The sequence below is a fragment of the Bufo bufo genome, chromosome 1 (assembly GCF_905171765.1).
Source record: "Bufo bufo chromosome 1, aBufBuf1.1, whole genome shotgun sequence".
NCBI lineage: Eukaryota > Metazoa > Chordata > Amphibia > Anura > Bufonidae > Bufo > Bufo bufo.
The window spans coordinates 752,856,020-752,873,067 of record NC_053389.1 but is presented as its reverse complement, the minus strand read 5'-3'; the positions used below and the strand labels follow the sequence as shown (position 1 = coordinate 752,873,067).

Here is a 17,048-nt window from a genome sequence, read left to right as displayed (position 1 = left end):
ATATAAAAAATACACAGCTTACATGGTCACCTTCATAAATGCATACATAGATCCATAATAACATCAATACATATAAACTAAATAAAAATTCACGGCTAACTGTATAGGTGGATCTGACGTGTAAACAGGACCTAAGAGCATACTCCAAAATCACAATGTCCGCAATGGGGCTCACAATATAAGTTCCCTATTGGCAACGGCAACATGCTCCCAAATAGTGGCACTGGATTTGGTCCAATGTTTTTACAGCATGCAAGGTATCCAAGATAGATTTTCACATCTGAAGGACCTGTAACTTCTCTTGATATTTCTGTTTTAGCAACTACTTGCATTCCCAATGTAAAAACAAGGCTTGAACATTGGCAACAGATTTGTACCTATGACACTGGCTGACCTGTTGCATGTGCGCTTGGCAGCTGAGGGCATCTGTGTTGGTCCCATGTTCATATGTGCCCTCATTGCTGAGAAAAATGATGTTTTAATATATGCGAATGAGCCTCTAGGAGCAACTAGGGTGTTGCCATTACACCTAGAGGCTCTGCTTTCTCTACAACTGCCGCAGCCTCTGCACTTTGAGTGACAGTGGTAGGTGTGATGATGTTTACAATGCCTGGTCCTGTCAATCAAAGTGCAAAAGGCGCAGCAGTTGCAGAGAGAGCAGAGCCCCTAGGTGTAATGGCAACGCCCCGGTCGCTCCTAGAGGCTTATTTGCATATATCAAAATATCATGTTTCTCAGCAACACAGGCACATATGAACATGAGACCAACACGGATGCCTTCAGCTTCCAAATGCACATGTAACAGGCCAGTTTCATAGGTACAAATGTGCTGACCCGTCTTTTAAGTAACCTTTATAAATATAAGTATCAACTCTATGTAGTATTTCCAAACTTTAATATATGGGTTAATGTTCCTCAGTGCAATCCCCTTTACAAGGTGCAATTTGAAGATTCGAATTCAGAGGAAAAGGACATCTATTCCCTGGACACCGAAAGGACTATTCGTATCACCAGGAGATTCATAGTGGATGGAAAGGAAATGAAAGTATCTTCATGTAAACGCAAAGCTCAACCAAGTCATAGAGATATCAAAGAGCGAACAGTGAGGTAAGAATGGTATTTGATTTGTATGGCTTTCTATGTATGATTTGGGTTGTCATTGATGAATATGTTACATCTTGTGTCAAAGCATATTAATCAATTAATATATTGTAATTTGTGTTCTGAGCATATATGCGGATAACAGGATACATAATGTGGACAATATGAAGCCTCTGAGTATTCCCTTTGGGTGTTTGATCTCCCATATCATTTGAGCTGTCCCATATAAACAAAGCAGAGATATTCTAGGTACTCCGCTAGTATATTCACAATAAGGCAGGATTTCCAATTAAAGTCACACAGTCTGAAAGATAGTAACATCTATGTCTATCGAGATTAATCAAAAAACTACAAATTGGAATATAAACATGGAACCCCCTCTATAAGGTAGAGTGGAGAGCTTCTGCAAAGGCTGGATTTCACTGTGAGTCTTGGCACAATTAAGCATTATATGGTTGCACATCTATTTGAATAGGTGCCATGTAATACCACATTTCTCCTGCAGTGGCCGCTGTGGGTTTTAGATGTGGAGTGGATAGTGATCGACTGATCATTAGGGGATCTGAGTTTAGAAAAGTGGCCTCATTAGAGGCTAAAATTCCTTCCTGATGTCTCCTGGAGAATATGTGATGAAGTGGAGATTCGACAAGCTCTGCTGCCAATCAAGGGCTGAAAACAGCCAATGTACATATAGTGAGATTGAGGCACACAGATTTTAAGTGTTGCAATTCAAAAGTGTTTAATTATACAGTAGTTTCATCCAATTGCCCAATAGTTTTATCCAAAGGTATAAACAGAATCTCTAGACCGGACGTTTCGGTCCCGATAGACCTTCATCAGCAGTCACATTTTATCTGCAATAATATAGAATAATAGAAATGAGCTGGACTAGAAATACTGAAGAAATTGCGGTATATACATTCAATAATATAGAAATACATTAATCCAAGACGTTGCTAAATATACGACATAATGGAGAATCCACAGAGTCCATGGAAGGGAATTATACTAAGGCTTGATCCGGATTTTGTATAATTCCTAAAGTGTTCATGTAGATTCAGACTCATTGAAATGAAAGTTATTTGGATATAAAGGTAAGTATATGGAAGATAATGCTGGGTATACCTAATCAGCAAACCATCACATAATAGGTCTATTTGTTATAAACATTGGGCACATATATAAGCATGCATGTGGTCCTTACTACGTACAGTTAGGTCCATAAATATTGGGACATCGACACAATTCTAACATTTTTGGCTCTATACACAACCACAATGGATTTGAAATGAAACAAACAATAAGTGCTTTAACTGCAGACTGTCAACTTTAATTTGACGGTATTTACATCCAAATCAGGTGAATGGTTTTGGAATTACAACAGTTTGCATATGTGCCTCCCACTTGTTAAGGGACTAAAAGTAATGGGACAATTGGCTTCTCAGCTGTTCCATGGCCAGGTGTGTGTTTTTCCCTCATTATCCCAATTACAATGAGCAGATAAAAGGTCCATTTCAAGTCTGCTATTTGCATTTGGAATCTGTTGCTGTCAACTCTCAAGATGTGATCCAAAGAGCTGTCACTATCAGTGAAGCAAGCCATCATTAAGCTGAAAAAAAAAAAAAAAACCCCTTCAGAGAAATAGCAAAAAGATTAGGCGTGGCCAAAACAACTGTTTGGAACATTCTTAAAAAGAAGGAACGCATCGGTGAGATCAGCAACACAAAAAGACCCGGAAGACCACAGAAAACAACTGTGGTGAATGACCGAATAATTCTTTATCTGGTGAAGAAAACACCCTTCACAACAGTTGGCCAGATCAAGAACACTCTCCAGGAGGTAGGTGTATGTGTGTCAAAGTCAATAATCAAGAGAAGACTTCACCAGAGTGAATACAGAGGGTTCACCACAAGATGTAAACCATTGGTGAGCCTCAAAAACAGGAAGTCCAGATTAGAGTTTGCCAAACGACATCTAAAAAAGCCTTCACAGTACTGGAACAACATCCTATGGACAGATGAGACCAAGATCAACTTGTACCAGAGTGATGGGAAGAGAAGAGTATGGAGAAGGAAAGGAACTGCTCATGATCCTAAGCATTCCATCTCATCAGTGAAGCAAGGTGGTAGTAGTGTCATGGCGGGGGCATGTATGGCTGCCAATGGAACTGGTTCTCTTGTATTTATTGATGATTTGACTGCTGACAAAAGCAGCAGGATGAATTCTGAAGTGTTTCGGGCAATATTATCTGCTCATATTCAGCCAAATGCTTCAGAACTTATTGGACGGCGCTTCACAGTGCAGATGGACCAAAGCATACTGCAAAAGCAACCAAAGAGTTTTTTAAGGGAAAGAAGTGGAATGTTATGCAATGGCCAAGTCAATCACCTGACCTGAATCCGATTCAGCATGCATTTCACTTGCTGAAGACAAAACTGAAGGGAAATTGCCCCAAGAACAAGCAGGACCTGAAGACAGTTGCAGTAGAGGCCTGGCAGAGCATCACCAGGGATGAAACCCAGCGTCTGGTGATGTCTATGCGTTCCAGATTTCAGGCTGTAATTGACTGCAAAGGATTTGCAACCAAGTATTAAAAAGTGAAAGTTTGATTAATGATTATTATGTCCCATTACTTTTGGTCCCTTAACAAGTGGGAGGCACATATGCAAACTGTTGTAATTCCTACACCGTTCACCTGATTTGGATGTGAATACCCTCAAATTAAAGCTGCCAGTCTGCAGTTAAAGCACATCTTGTTCGTTTAATTTCAAATCCATTGTGGTGGAGTATAGAGCCAAAAATGTTAGAATTGTGTTGATGTCCCAATATTTATGGACCTGACTGTATATGCATATTAATTGCAGACGGTATATAGGAGAAATGCTCAATGTACAGGATTACAAACTGAGAGCTGCTGAATACACATATTCTATCAATTAGTGCTGAGTACATCTAATAAATGCTCCAATGTCACCCCTAAGTGGGAACCGCTGAGTGAATTGCATCATGTGGCAAATGGAGGATGCTGGATACACTGCGCACCTGTGAAAATAAAAGGATTAGTCGATCCTGTACCTGCTCTGGCGGGAATAGTGGGTCTCAGGGCGTTGGATATGCGGCGTCTGAATCGCGCCTGCAGTGGTTAAAATGTACGGGCTCCTGGTAGTTCCGGTCATGTGACCAGAATTTGCGTGGCGCGTGGGAAGCAAGAATGACGTGGAAGACCAGGAGGGGCGGCAGAAAGCCAAGAACGCCTACAGACACGTTTCTCAGGTGAGGAGGACAATTTAGTCATTAACATTTCATCTATTACTGTCCTACAGAAGGGTCTATCATTTTTCCCCACACCAAAATTAAATACTTTTGTACTAGAACAGGAGTTACAAAGATTCTACCAGATATTAAGACTTAAGACCCATTTTCAAGAACTCCCACTGCAAGAACCAGGCACATCCACCACTATCTATTGATAATCTAAGATTGAGGAATAAAAGCTCCTTCATGCCGCCCAAAAATAAACATCCAGTAGAGACATACATTTCTCTTTCCGATAATTTAGTAAAGAATATACTAATGGCAAATACACAAGGCGACTATAAACATACTAACAATATGTCTCCTGATGAGAGATTAGCACTTGAAATGTTACAATATAACAAGTAAATCATTATCAAACCTGCGGATAAAGAAGGAGCCCTTGTCGTTATGGACAAGGCGAATTTCTTGACAGAGATTAGGAGACAACTCTCAGATACAGAGACATACAGAACATTATCTAGGGATCCCACCGCACAGATACAAGAATGAATTTCCAGCACCATTAATACATACTCACAGTCAGGAGTAATTGATTTCAAAACTGCTACTTTCCTCACCAAACAGAATCCCATCATTCCTGTTTTTTATATACTGCCCAAGATCCATAAAACTCTTATTAACCCTCCAGGACGTCCTATAGTTGCTTCGACTGACTACATTTTTTCTCCCCTAGCCATCTATATGGAGAAAATACTTACACAATTGATCAAGACATCAAGATCTTTTATATTAGACACTACTGATTTCCTTAGAAAACTAAAAGAAATTGTCATGATACCAGAAAGCACTCTATTAAGTTTAGACGTCAATAGCTTATACACATCTATAGCACACGATAAAAGGGATACAAGCCACGGCAAGACGTTTACACAACCACTCTAATTTGGATAATACACAACAGGAATTTTGCCTCTAAATTCTTGAGATCATACTTACAAAAAACTTTTTTCTGTTTGGCGACACTTACTATGGCCAGAGAAGGGGTACCGCGATGGGGTACAACATGACCCCGCCTTATGCATTTATGATCGCGTTTGAGGAGGTTCACGTCTATACAAATCCGTTATTTCAGCAATACGCTGATGTTTGGCACCGTTTTATAGATGACATCTTTTGCATCTGGAGGGGACCAATATCCACTGTACACAAGTTTGTAGAAGATTTAAACCAGATATACAATGAACTTGGCTTCAGCTCTCGCACCAGTAAAGAAGAGATTAGCTTCCTCGATACACTTGTCAAAATTGACCAAACAGGAACATTATCTATAGATTTGTACAACAAAACTACCGATTGCAACAGTCTCCTCCACTACAAAAGCTGCTACCCCAGGGCTAACAAAAAATCTTTACCCCGGTCACAGTATACACGGGTTGACCGAATTGTCAGCAGTGATACGATAAAAACGACACAACTTGACACTGTGACCAAGAAATTTTTAAATAGGGGTTATCCTGAGACCGTTTTAAACAATGTTCTACAAAACCTAAAAGAGACCCCGAAGTCACGACCCATACCCAATAACCAAAACAGAATAGCATGTGTAACCACATACCATCCTTTAATGCCAAATATACAACAGGCTCTTAAACAACATTGGCCACTTTTAGCTAAAGCTTATCCCAATAAGAAAGAATTCAATCAACCCCTCCAGACGTGATATAAAAGATCTCCCAATATCAGGGACAAATTGCTCAAGGCGGACATAGGCAGTTTTACCAAACCACCGAAACAGACTTTATTACGGAGTAGACGACAAGGGTGAATATGCCACGCATCCATGTACTGGACAGATCTTTCCAATCCGAGGATTCTATACCTGCGATTCCAGTTTTGTGGTTTATTTAATAAAATGCCCGTGCGGACTCGCATATGTGGGCAAGACAACGCAACACATTCGGGATTGAATAAGTAAGCACAAGTCGACTATTAGACTTGGCCACACTTTCTTACCAATACCATACAATTTTTCGGACAAGAAACATCAAATCTCGCAACTCTGTTTTCAGATTTTGGAAAAAGTTGATCCACCCAGGAGAGGAAGCAACCGGACACTCCTCCTAAAACAAAGGGAGGAACTCTGGATTCATAAATTAGGGACACTTTTACCTAACGGTCTGAATCGCGAATGTGACTTCTTTATTAATGTATAATCATAGATGATATGTATATGGTCTAAACATTGTTCTATATTTTCCACAGACCCGCTGAAAATAAATTTTATCTGCATCAGGTGAGGGTGAGATGACCTTTTCCCCCATTTTCCCTTAAATTTTTCCCTTTAATTGTATTTTCTCCCATACAGTATCGTGTTGTCTTAAAATGCACATTTAGACTCAAAAGGCATCCTGATATTTGCCATATATTGTACTGATTATATTTTCCCCTTAGTTCACACATTAGTGCAACTGCTAGAGTATACAATGGTGGAACGCACATCCGGATCTCCACTGGTCACGTGACGTCCCTGTGGAACGCATTCTTGATTACCAGGCGCCACGTAAATTCCGGTCACATGACTGGAACTACCCGGAGCCCGTACATTTTAACCAGGGCAGGCGCGATTCAGACGCCGCATATCCAACGCCCTGAGACCCACTATTCCTGCCAGAGCAGGTACAGGATCGACTAATCCTTTTATTTTCGCAGGTGCGCAGTGTATCCAGCGTCCTCCATTTGCCACATGATGCAATTCACTCATCGGTTCCCACTTGGGGGTGACATTGGAGCATTTATTAGATGTACTCAGCACTAATTGATAGAATATGTGTATTCAGCAGCTCTCAGTTTGTAATTCTGCACATTGAGCATTTCTCCTATATACCGTCTGCAATTAATATGCATATACATAGTAAGGCCAGCATGCATGCTTATATATGTGCCCAATGTTTATAGCAAATAGACCTATTATGTGATGGTTTGCTGATTAGGTATACCCGGCATTATCTTCTATATACTTACCTTTATATCCAAATGAGTCTGAATCTACATGAGCACTTTATGAATTATACAAAATCCGGAGCAAGCCTTAGTATAATTCCCTTCCATGTGGATTTTCCATTATGTTGTATATTTAGCAACGTCTTGGATTAATGTATTTCTATATTATTGAATGTATATACCGCAATTTCTTCAGTATTTCTAGTCCAGCTCATTTGTATTATTCTATATTATTGCAGATAAAATGTGACCGCTGATGAAGGTCTAATGGGACCGAAACGTCTGGTCTAGAGATTCTGTTTATACCTTTGGATACAAATATTAGGCAATTGGATGAAACTACTGCATAATTAAATAAACACTTTTGAATTGCAACACTTAAAATCTGTGTGCCTCAATCTAACTATATGTCTCCTGGAGAATAGACTGGATTTATGATCAAGTTAAAGGGGTTCTGCAGTTTTTTTTTAACTGATGATCTATCCTCTGGATAGATCATCAGCATCTGATCGGTGGGGGTCTGACAGCCGGGACCCCCGCCGATCAGCTGTTTGAGAGAGCTCTGTTCATTTTAATGGAGCTTAGCCCCGCCCAGGCCATTGATACTAGTCGTGACGTCACTGGGCTTGCGGTAAACAGCGAGAAGGCAGCAGCACTACTGCCAGCGCCGCTGCCTTCTCAAACAGCTGATCGGCAGGGGTCCTGGGTGTCGGACCCCCACCGATCAGATGTTGATGATCTATCCAGAGGATAGATCATCAGTTTAAAAAAAACTGCAGAACCCCTTTAACCCCTTAAGGACTTAGGACGTACCGGTACGTCCTAACTTTAAATCGCGATTGCGGCGCGGCGGGGGTTAATCGCAACAGGATGTCCGCTGAAATCATTCAGCGGGCATCCTGTCACAACGCCGAGGGGGGTCATTTGACCCCCCGTATCGGCGATCGCAGAAAACCGCAGGTCAATTCAGAACTGCAGTTTGCTGCGTTTCCGGTCCATTCGGGTCTCCGGCGACCCGATGAACCGGAAAAAGACTGTCATCGGTGGTATGATTACACACCACCAATCACAGTACGAACATTTGGGAGAGGCGGTGCTGGCCGTGGTGCTGAATGCCGCTGTCCAGGGTGCTGATTGGTGCAGGGAGAGAGGCGCGAGATTCAAACTTCCAGCGTTCCTCTCTCCCCTCCTCTTCCTGTTCAGCACCTGCACCGTGCAGCATTGTCCTCACCAGGACTCATCGGCACCCAGCACCCTCCTGCACCCATCACCCTCCAGGTAGGTTAGAGTCAGTGAGGGAGAGGCACTGTTAGGCAGGGATAGAAGGGAAAAGTTAGTTAGGGAAAAAAAAAAACCACTTTATCTGAATTTATTGTTTTCTAGCTTTCAGACCCTAGACCCCCCCTGTCACACTTCCATGGAGTACAACATTTTTATAATCCCCAACAGTCCCCTAGAGAACATAAAAAACTATGGCTCTCAGACTTTGGAGACACAGAAACAATTTATTTTTTTTCCAAAAATATTAGTTTTAGTGCAGGCATCCTCAAACTGCGGCCCTCCAGATGTTGTAAAACTATAACTCCCAGCATGCCCAGACAACCTACAGCTATCAGCAGGGCATGGTGGGAATTGTAGTTTTACAACATCTGGAGGGCCGCAGTTTGAGGATGCCTGCTTAGTGCAAAGTCTGAGAGCCATACATATTGAGCATCGCCGCGTCCGTAAAAATCTTCTCTATAAAAATAACATTTAACCCAACCCCCCCCCCCCCCCCCCCGGATGAACAGTTAAAAAAAAAAAAAAGGGGGGGGAAAGCAATTTTTTGTCATCTAACATCACAAAAAGTGTAATAGGGAGCCATCAAAATGTCATATGCACCCCCAATTAGTACCAATAAAACCGCCATCTCAACCCGCAAAAAATGAGCCCCTACATTAGATAGTCGCCCAACAAAAAAAAAAAAACCTGTAGCTCCCAGACTATGGAGATACTAAAATTATTTTTTGGGGTTACTAAAATGATAATATAGTGTAAAATCTAAACACATTTTAAAATGTAGACATATTAGGTATCGCCGCGTCCGTAAGAATCGGCCCTATAAAAATAACATTTGACCAAACCCCTCGGATGAACAGCGTTAAAAATATAAAATCAGGGGGCTTGAAAGAGTACATGGTGTAAATAAACCAGTCCAGCAAAATCTGCCTTCCAAAAACCATATGGCGTTCCCCTTCTTCTATGTCCTGCCGTTTAGCCAAATAGTAGTTTATGACCACATATGGGGTGTTTCTGCAAACTACAGAATCAGGGCAACCCATATTGAGTTTGGTTTGGCTGTTAACCCATTTCTTCCAGTAATAAAGTAAGGGTTAAAATGGAAAATTTTCCAAAAAATTGAAATTCCTAAATTGTTTCTCCATCTTCCATTAACTCTTGTGGAACACCTAAAGGGTTAACAAAGTTTGTAAACCCAGTTTTGAATACCTTGAGGGGTGTACTTTCTTAGATGGAGTCACTTTTTTGGAATTTCTATTCTAAGGGTGCAACGGGGGGCTTGAAATGGGACATGGTATAAACAAAACCAGTCCAGCAAAATCTGCCTTCCAAAATCTATATGGCGTTCCCCTCCTTCTATGTCCTCCCGTTTGGCCAAACAGTAGTTTACGACCACATATGGGGTGTTTTTGCAAACTACAGAATCAGGGCAACCCATATTGAGTTTTGTTTGGCAGTTAACCCTTACTTTATTACTGGAAAAAATGGGTTAAAATTGAAAATTTTCCAAAAAATAGAAATTCCTAAATTGTTTCTCCATCTGCCATTAACTCTTGTGGAACACCTAAAGGGTTAACAAAGTTTGTAAACCCAGTTTTGAATACCTTGAGGGGTGTACTTTCTTAGATGGAGTCACATTTTTGGAATTTCTATTCTAGGGGTGCAACGGGGGGCTTGAAATGGGACATTGTATAAACAAAACCAGTCCTGCAAAATCTGCCTTCCAAAACCCATATGGCGTTCCCCTCCTTCTATGTCCTCCCGTTTGGCCAAACAGTAGTTTACGACTACATATGGGGTGTTTTTGCAAACTACAGAATCAGGGAAACCCATATTGAGTTTTGTTTGGCAGTTAACCCTTGCTTTGTTCCTGGAAAAAATTGATTATATTGGAAAATTTTCGCCAAAAAATCGAAATTCTTACATTTTATGTCCATTTGCCATGAAGTCTTGTGGAAGACCTAAAGGGTTAACAACTTTTGTAAAATCAGTTTTGAATACATTGAGGGGTGTAGTTTCTAAAATGGGGTCATTTTTGCGTGGTTTCTATTACGTAAGCCTCACAAAGTGACTTCAGACCTGAACTGGTCCATAGAAAGTGGGATTTGGAAAATTTCAGAAAAATTTCTAAATTAGCTTCTAAACTTCTAAGCTATGTAACATCCCCAAAAAATAAAATGACATTCCCAAAATGATACAAACATGAAGTAGACATATGGGGAATGTAAAGTCATCAAAAAATTTTGGGGGTATTACTATGTATTACAGAAGTAGAGAAACTGAAACTTTGAAATTTACTAATTTTTCCAAATTCTTGGTAAATTTGCTATTTTTTTGTGCAAAAAAATTTACTTTTTTGACCCAATTTTAGCAGTGTCATGAAGTACAATATGTGACGAAAAAACAATCTCAGAACGGCCTGGGTAAGTCAAAGCGTTTTAAAGTTATCAGCACTTAAAGTGACACTGGTCAGATTAGCAAAAAATGGCCAAGTCCTTAATGTGAAATAGAGTCCTTAAGGGGTTAAAGGGTGACTTTGAAATAATCTTGATTACAATTTCCCTACCATTTTTTGGTCCTCAGCGCCTATGTGGATCTATGGGGGAACCATCATATCTTCCTTCTTTTTTTTTTTTACACAACCCTTGCCACTTTTTAGACAGGGGGCGTGACAATGGTAGATAGGTGTGTGGTCAGCAGCCGCAACGAATTTATCTTCATTTGCAACAGTTTTCTGGCGCAAATGAAGCCACAAAGTTACGGCAGCTCAAAGCTGCTGTAGGTTTCTGTTTAGGAGCACGGACTGCCAGAGGAGGCCCTAATTAATTATAAGGCCTGAGCCTCGTCATAAATTAGGTGTATCTTCTTGTAATCCGTGTACCGGGGTGGGCTCCCCAGGATACAGTGAAGTCACGGACGAGGAAAGCAACTCCGACACCAGCTTTTGCAAAAACAGGACTTTACTAACACATGGTACTGAACACAACCACAAATGCTGAGAACATAAAATAAATTTACATACACCCAGCTCAAAGGCTGAGACTCCTGTATTGCACAGCACGGCGCCCTCTGATGGATGCTGGAGGAAATTTTGCGGTAATTTACCTACTGGCGGGCATAACTAAAACTGCCTCGCCGTACCTATTATTACACAACAGTTTACAATCTTACCGTGCTCTATAACTAGTCTGGTACCACGTGCCTGATTATTACTTCTGAGCAAAAACGCTGAACTAGATGGAGTTCGTGGGGGTGTTTATCAGCTCTCAGATGTGCAATGTCCCTTTAAGTAATGGAGTCCTTGCAGTAACAGTAGCAACACTTGTAGCCTGACACAAACAGAGACCCTAACTAACTAACTACAGGCCTGGTCTCAGTAATTAGGTGCGTGCACGATCTTACCAACCCGGGTCTGCTTTGCATCTGCTGGTGACTCTGAATAGAACAAACGTCTGTTCAACAAGCATGCGGTACTGCAGTGTATGTTGGACAGGATCTGGGTCTTGGACAACGATCAGCTTCACTCAGGTGCATGCTCTGAAAAAAACACACCTCTCATGAATATGGAAATATATATGCATTCAGTCAGCTGTGCCTAGGAAACAGCGGCATCTTGTGGCCAAACAGCTGAGTGTCAGTCCAGAACATTTAATTTAATCCACACAGTGTTCAAACAATGAGAGCTGTTTCCCCATCTCACTCTCTGACAGTGAAAAGGATATCAAGACCAGTGCAGAAAGAACAGGTCTTGATAAATCTCTCCCTCTTAATAGGGGAAATTCCACCCTTATCACTCCCTCTTTTTGGAAAAGTGGCGAGAGTGGTGTAAAAAGAGGCACAAAAAAAGTTGCATTAAAAAATTCGCAAACACACAGGTTGCGACTTTTTAAAGCCACATTTCTGGAGCAAGGGAGATTATAAATCTCCTCCAATGTAGTCATGTGTGAGCGCCCTTTTAAGCAGGCAGATAAATTGTCACGAGCGCCAATCGATTTATACGTTGCAGTTATCAGGTGGAGGGGGGTTGTCATATGGATGTTTGTCCCTGCCTCTCATTCACTTTCCATTATTGCTGGCGGCACATTTCCTGGTTATACGGGGGGATGTACTGCCGATTAATGATGGTTTTTATGACTTCCTGAAATATACACTGAACAAAAATATAGACACAACACTTTTGGTTCTGCTCCCATTTTGCATGAGCTGAACTTAAAGATCTGAAACATTTTCTACATACACAAAAGACCCATTACTCTCAAATATTGTTCACAAATCTGTCTAAATCTGTGTTAGTGAGCACTTCTCCTTTGCCGAGATAATCCATCCCACCTCACAGGTGTGGCATATCAAGGTGCTGATTAGACAGCATGAATATTGCACAGGTGTGCCTTAGACTGCCCACAATAAAAGGCCAATCTGAAATATGCACCGTTTTGCCTTACTGGGGGGTCAGAAAACCAGTCAGTATCTGGTGTGGCCGCCATTTGCCTCACGCAGCACAACACATCTCTGTCACATACAGTTGATCAGGTTGTTGATTGTGTCCTGTGGAATGTTGGTCCACTCCTCTTCAATAGCTGTGCGAAGTTGCAGAATATTGGCAGGAACTGGAACACGCTGTCGTATACGCCAATCCAGAGAATCCCAAACATGCCTAATGGGTGACATGTCCGGTGAGTATGCTGGCCATGCTAGAACTGTTTTCAGCTTCCAGGAATTGTGTTCAGATCCTTGCAATATGGGGCCGTGCATTATCATGCTGCAACATGAGGTGATGGTCGTGGATGAATGGCACAACAATGGGCCTCAGGATCTCGTCACGGTATCTCTGTGCATTCAAAATGCTATCAATAAAATGCACCTGTGTTCGTTGTCCATAACATATGCCTGCCAATACCATAACCCCACCGCCACCATGGGCCACTCGATCCACAACATTGACGTCAGAAACCACTCACCCACACGACGCCACACGCTGTCTGCCATCTGCCCTGAACAGTGAAAACCGGGACTCATCCGTGAAAAGAATGCCTCTCCAACGTGCCATTGAATGTAAGCATTTGCTCACTAAAGTCAGTTACGATGATGAACTTTAGTCAGGTCCAGACCCAAATGAGGACGACGAGCATGCAGATGAGTTTCCCTGAGACGGTTTCTGACAGTTTGTGCAGAAATTCTTTGGTTATGCAAACCGATTGTTGCTGCAGCTGTCCGGGTGGCTGGTCTCAGATGATCATGGAGGTGAACATGCTGGATGTGGAGGTCCTGGGCTGGTGTGGTTACACGTGGTCTGCAGTTGTAAGGCCGGTTGGATGTACTGCCAAATTTTCTGAAACGCCTTTGGAGATGGCTTATGGTAGAGAAATGAACATTCATTGCACGGGCAACAGCTCTGGTAGACATTCCTGCAGTCAGCATGTCAATTGCACGCTCCCTCAAACGTTGCGACATCTGTTGCATTGTGCTGTGTGATCAAACTGCACATTTCAGAGTGGTCTTTTATTGTGGGCAGTCTAAGGCACACCTGTGCAATATTCATGCTGTCTAATCAGCACCTTGATATGCCACACCTGTGAGTTGGGATGGATTATCTCGGCAAAGGAGAAGTGCTCACTAACACAGATTTAGACAGATTTGTGAACAGTATTTGAGAGTAATGGGTCTTTTGTGCATGTAGAAAATGTTTCAGATCTTTGAGTTCAGCTCATGCAAAATGGGAGCAAAACCAAAAGTGTTGCGTTTATTTTTTTGTTTAGTGTAAGAACAACGCAATGAACGAGCAAACAAACATTCATACATCATCTCTTGGCCCTTTACTCCCTTCCGTCTTCCCCTAAATTATTTTAATATATATTGAGTATCATAGCAAAACGTAGAGGACAGATGGAAGGGACTGTGACTGCAGGATCATACTACACAGGTTGTGCAGTCTGGAATTGCATTGGTTTGCAAAGGGGCTGTAAACAAAAACGGTTGGAGATTTTTAATCAAATCGAATTACCCAATTTTATTTTATTTCAGATAAGAAGTGGTTGCAAATATATATTTGCATATACCATAAAGCCTTTAGGGGTTTCAAAGTCTCATATTTTCTCATTCCTAAGACCTTTTCTTTTAAGAAGAAGAGGACTTCTGCTGTTTCTGCTAAAACCACTTTCCATAAAAAAGAAAGTTCTTTCACAAGCTGACATTAAAGAGCAATCTCAGCTGGAGATTGTACTTTTATTTCATCTCTGGTTGTGCCGAGAGAGGGGGTGGGGGCTGTCCTGCTGTCTTTAAGGGTCAACTTGAACTTTAGGAGGACAATTCTCCCACTTCTAGTAAATGAGTCGTTCCTCTACAGGAAAGTTAATGCTCATGCCCTCCCCTTTTACAACCTCACACCAAAGCTGAAATCCTCAGGACCGAAATTAGGACTAACAAAGCAATGTTTGCTAATGAATTGACATTTTATGGTGTTCCGGTCCACAAAATGGCTGGCTTCATTGTGTGTAAGCGACAGGTGCCTTTATCCAAGTACTTGGCAATTAAATAGTGAAGACATGGACTGCATGAATATTCATGAGAATGCAGTCTATAAATTCTTTAGAAACGAATGACATCACAGATGCTTCCTTTAATGGTAATGTTTCTAGGGGAATTGTCAAGCTGTATTGTCGGGGAAAATTGGTTTAACCCACAAAATGGCTGCTTCCACTGTGTGTAGGCGAGGGGTACACTTTCATCACGATTAGAACCAGTGACCTGTAGCTGTCTAGGTATGGTATGACTGCAGCTCTTCACATGCTCTGCCAGCCTGTGGCAGCTCTACAGTACTTGGCAACCGCAGAATCTTAATCCAGCAGCACATGAAATATTCCATTTAATGTATTCTGCAGGCGCCAGGAGCTACAGCAGCTGAGGGTGCTGCAGAAGGAAGAGATGAAAGCCCAGAGCCAGCTGGAGCAGCGAATGCAAAGAGAAAGGGAGATCATGTTCCGACACATTGAACAGGAGATTATAGTAAGTGGGGGGGTCACGAGACAAAGCTGGACTGGAAGCTGTAGACAATGGGATGCGCCGAGACATTCGGGAGGACAAGCACAAACTGTTGACAGGCGTCTTGTACTGGAGGCCAAGCAGAAGCTGTTCCCAGGCATCCCCTCTATTACTTATAGATAGCAGGAGAGATCTAATATGGATGACAGGGATGCATGCTTGCAATACTAATGTCTAATCCTTGTCTTAACACACAGGATGCATCGTAGATGTTCTTACATCAAGGTTATGACGCTTGACCTGCATGTATTCACACAGAGGTTTGCATACATTTTCAGAGTAAAAAGCAGTATTATGAGAGAGAGATCGAAACCTTGGAGAGACAGATGGAACAGGCACGAGCAAGAAGAGAGCAGGAGCACACCAACCGCCTGCAGCAAGATGCCCTCCGTATCAAGGCTCAGCATCAGAAGGAGAGGAGCAAGAGGAAAGTGGAGTTGAAGGACAAAAGGCAAGAGGTAAATTGGCTTTATCTACCTTCAACCAGATATATCTTAAAATAATATTATAACTCATAATCACAAGGCTTTGATACCCATTAGCTGTCCAATCATGTCAGCCAACTGTTCTACAAGTATAATACAAATTGGCTGTTGGAAAGGGATGTGGGTGGAGAAGATCAACTTTCCAGAAGGCACCATATGGAGAGAAGAAGAAAATGTGTCAATGTATTAGAAGTCTAAAATATCTGAATATTAATTGACATGTTTCAGGCTTTCCCTTCAGGTTTTTACACGATTCTTTGGGGATGGGGTTTACACTGTGGTCTTTTTATGCATAAATCTTCTATACCGTATTTTTGTGGTGGTATTGGAAAAATCAGGGATAATGAATGGAAAGATGGGAAAAGGAAAGTGTTAGTAGTGACTAGGTTCAGCCATGCAACCATCAAAATACGTACGATGGTTGAAATCTGTGAACATCCAACATCACATCCATAGTGAATATATTCAGAAATCATAACACTGTGATCCAGGTGTCAGCTGCAAGAGTATTAGTGAGCTCGGCCATGAATGATGGGTGGTAAGTCGCTGGGGAAATGTTGCCATTCCGAATGATCCAAAATGTATTCAGTGGGGTAGATTTTCTGTAAAGTATGGGTGGCATACTCTATGTTTTCCTAGGATGGAGCAGAAACTAGGTAGGCAATATATACACACAATCCACAGGAGGGCACAATACTTTTGAATGTTGCACAGCACAATGTCTACATAGACCATATGGGTATAGGGACTAGCACGCTTGATGGTTAGGCTTATTGGCTGCAGTCTCTCATAGAAGATCACATCCACATACTAGTTTCATGTCATACAGTCTCTACATGTTCCCTAGAGCAAAGGGGTCCTCTCTAATCCAGGGGCCATGTTTGACCT

At 41.7% G+C, this 17,048-nt stretch overlaps 1 protein-coding gene across 2 annotated transcripts in view; it reads left to right on the top strand.

Moving 5' to 3' along the window:
• The window catches only part of LOC120986119 (STE20-like serine/threonine-protein kinase), a 63,669-nt gene that overhangs the window by 24,319 nt on the left and 22,302 nt on the right, over positions 1 to 17,048 (top strand). The window contains exons 10-12 of one of the 2 annotated variants that reach the window (XM_040414479.1): positions 938 to 1,107; positions 15,516 to 15,639; positions 15,954 to 16,133. In XM_040414479.1, coding sequence (XP_040270413.1) covers positions 938 to 1,107; positions 15,516 to 15,639; positions 15,954 to 16,133 — 474 coding nt within the window. Of the gene's footprint in view, positions 1 to 919; positions 1,108 to 15,515; positions 15,640 to 15,953; positions 16,134 to 17,048 lie in introns of both variants that reach the window. The other variant, XM_040414478.1, reaches the window with a different exon arrangement.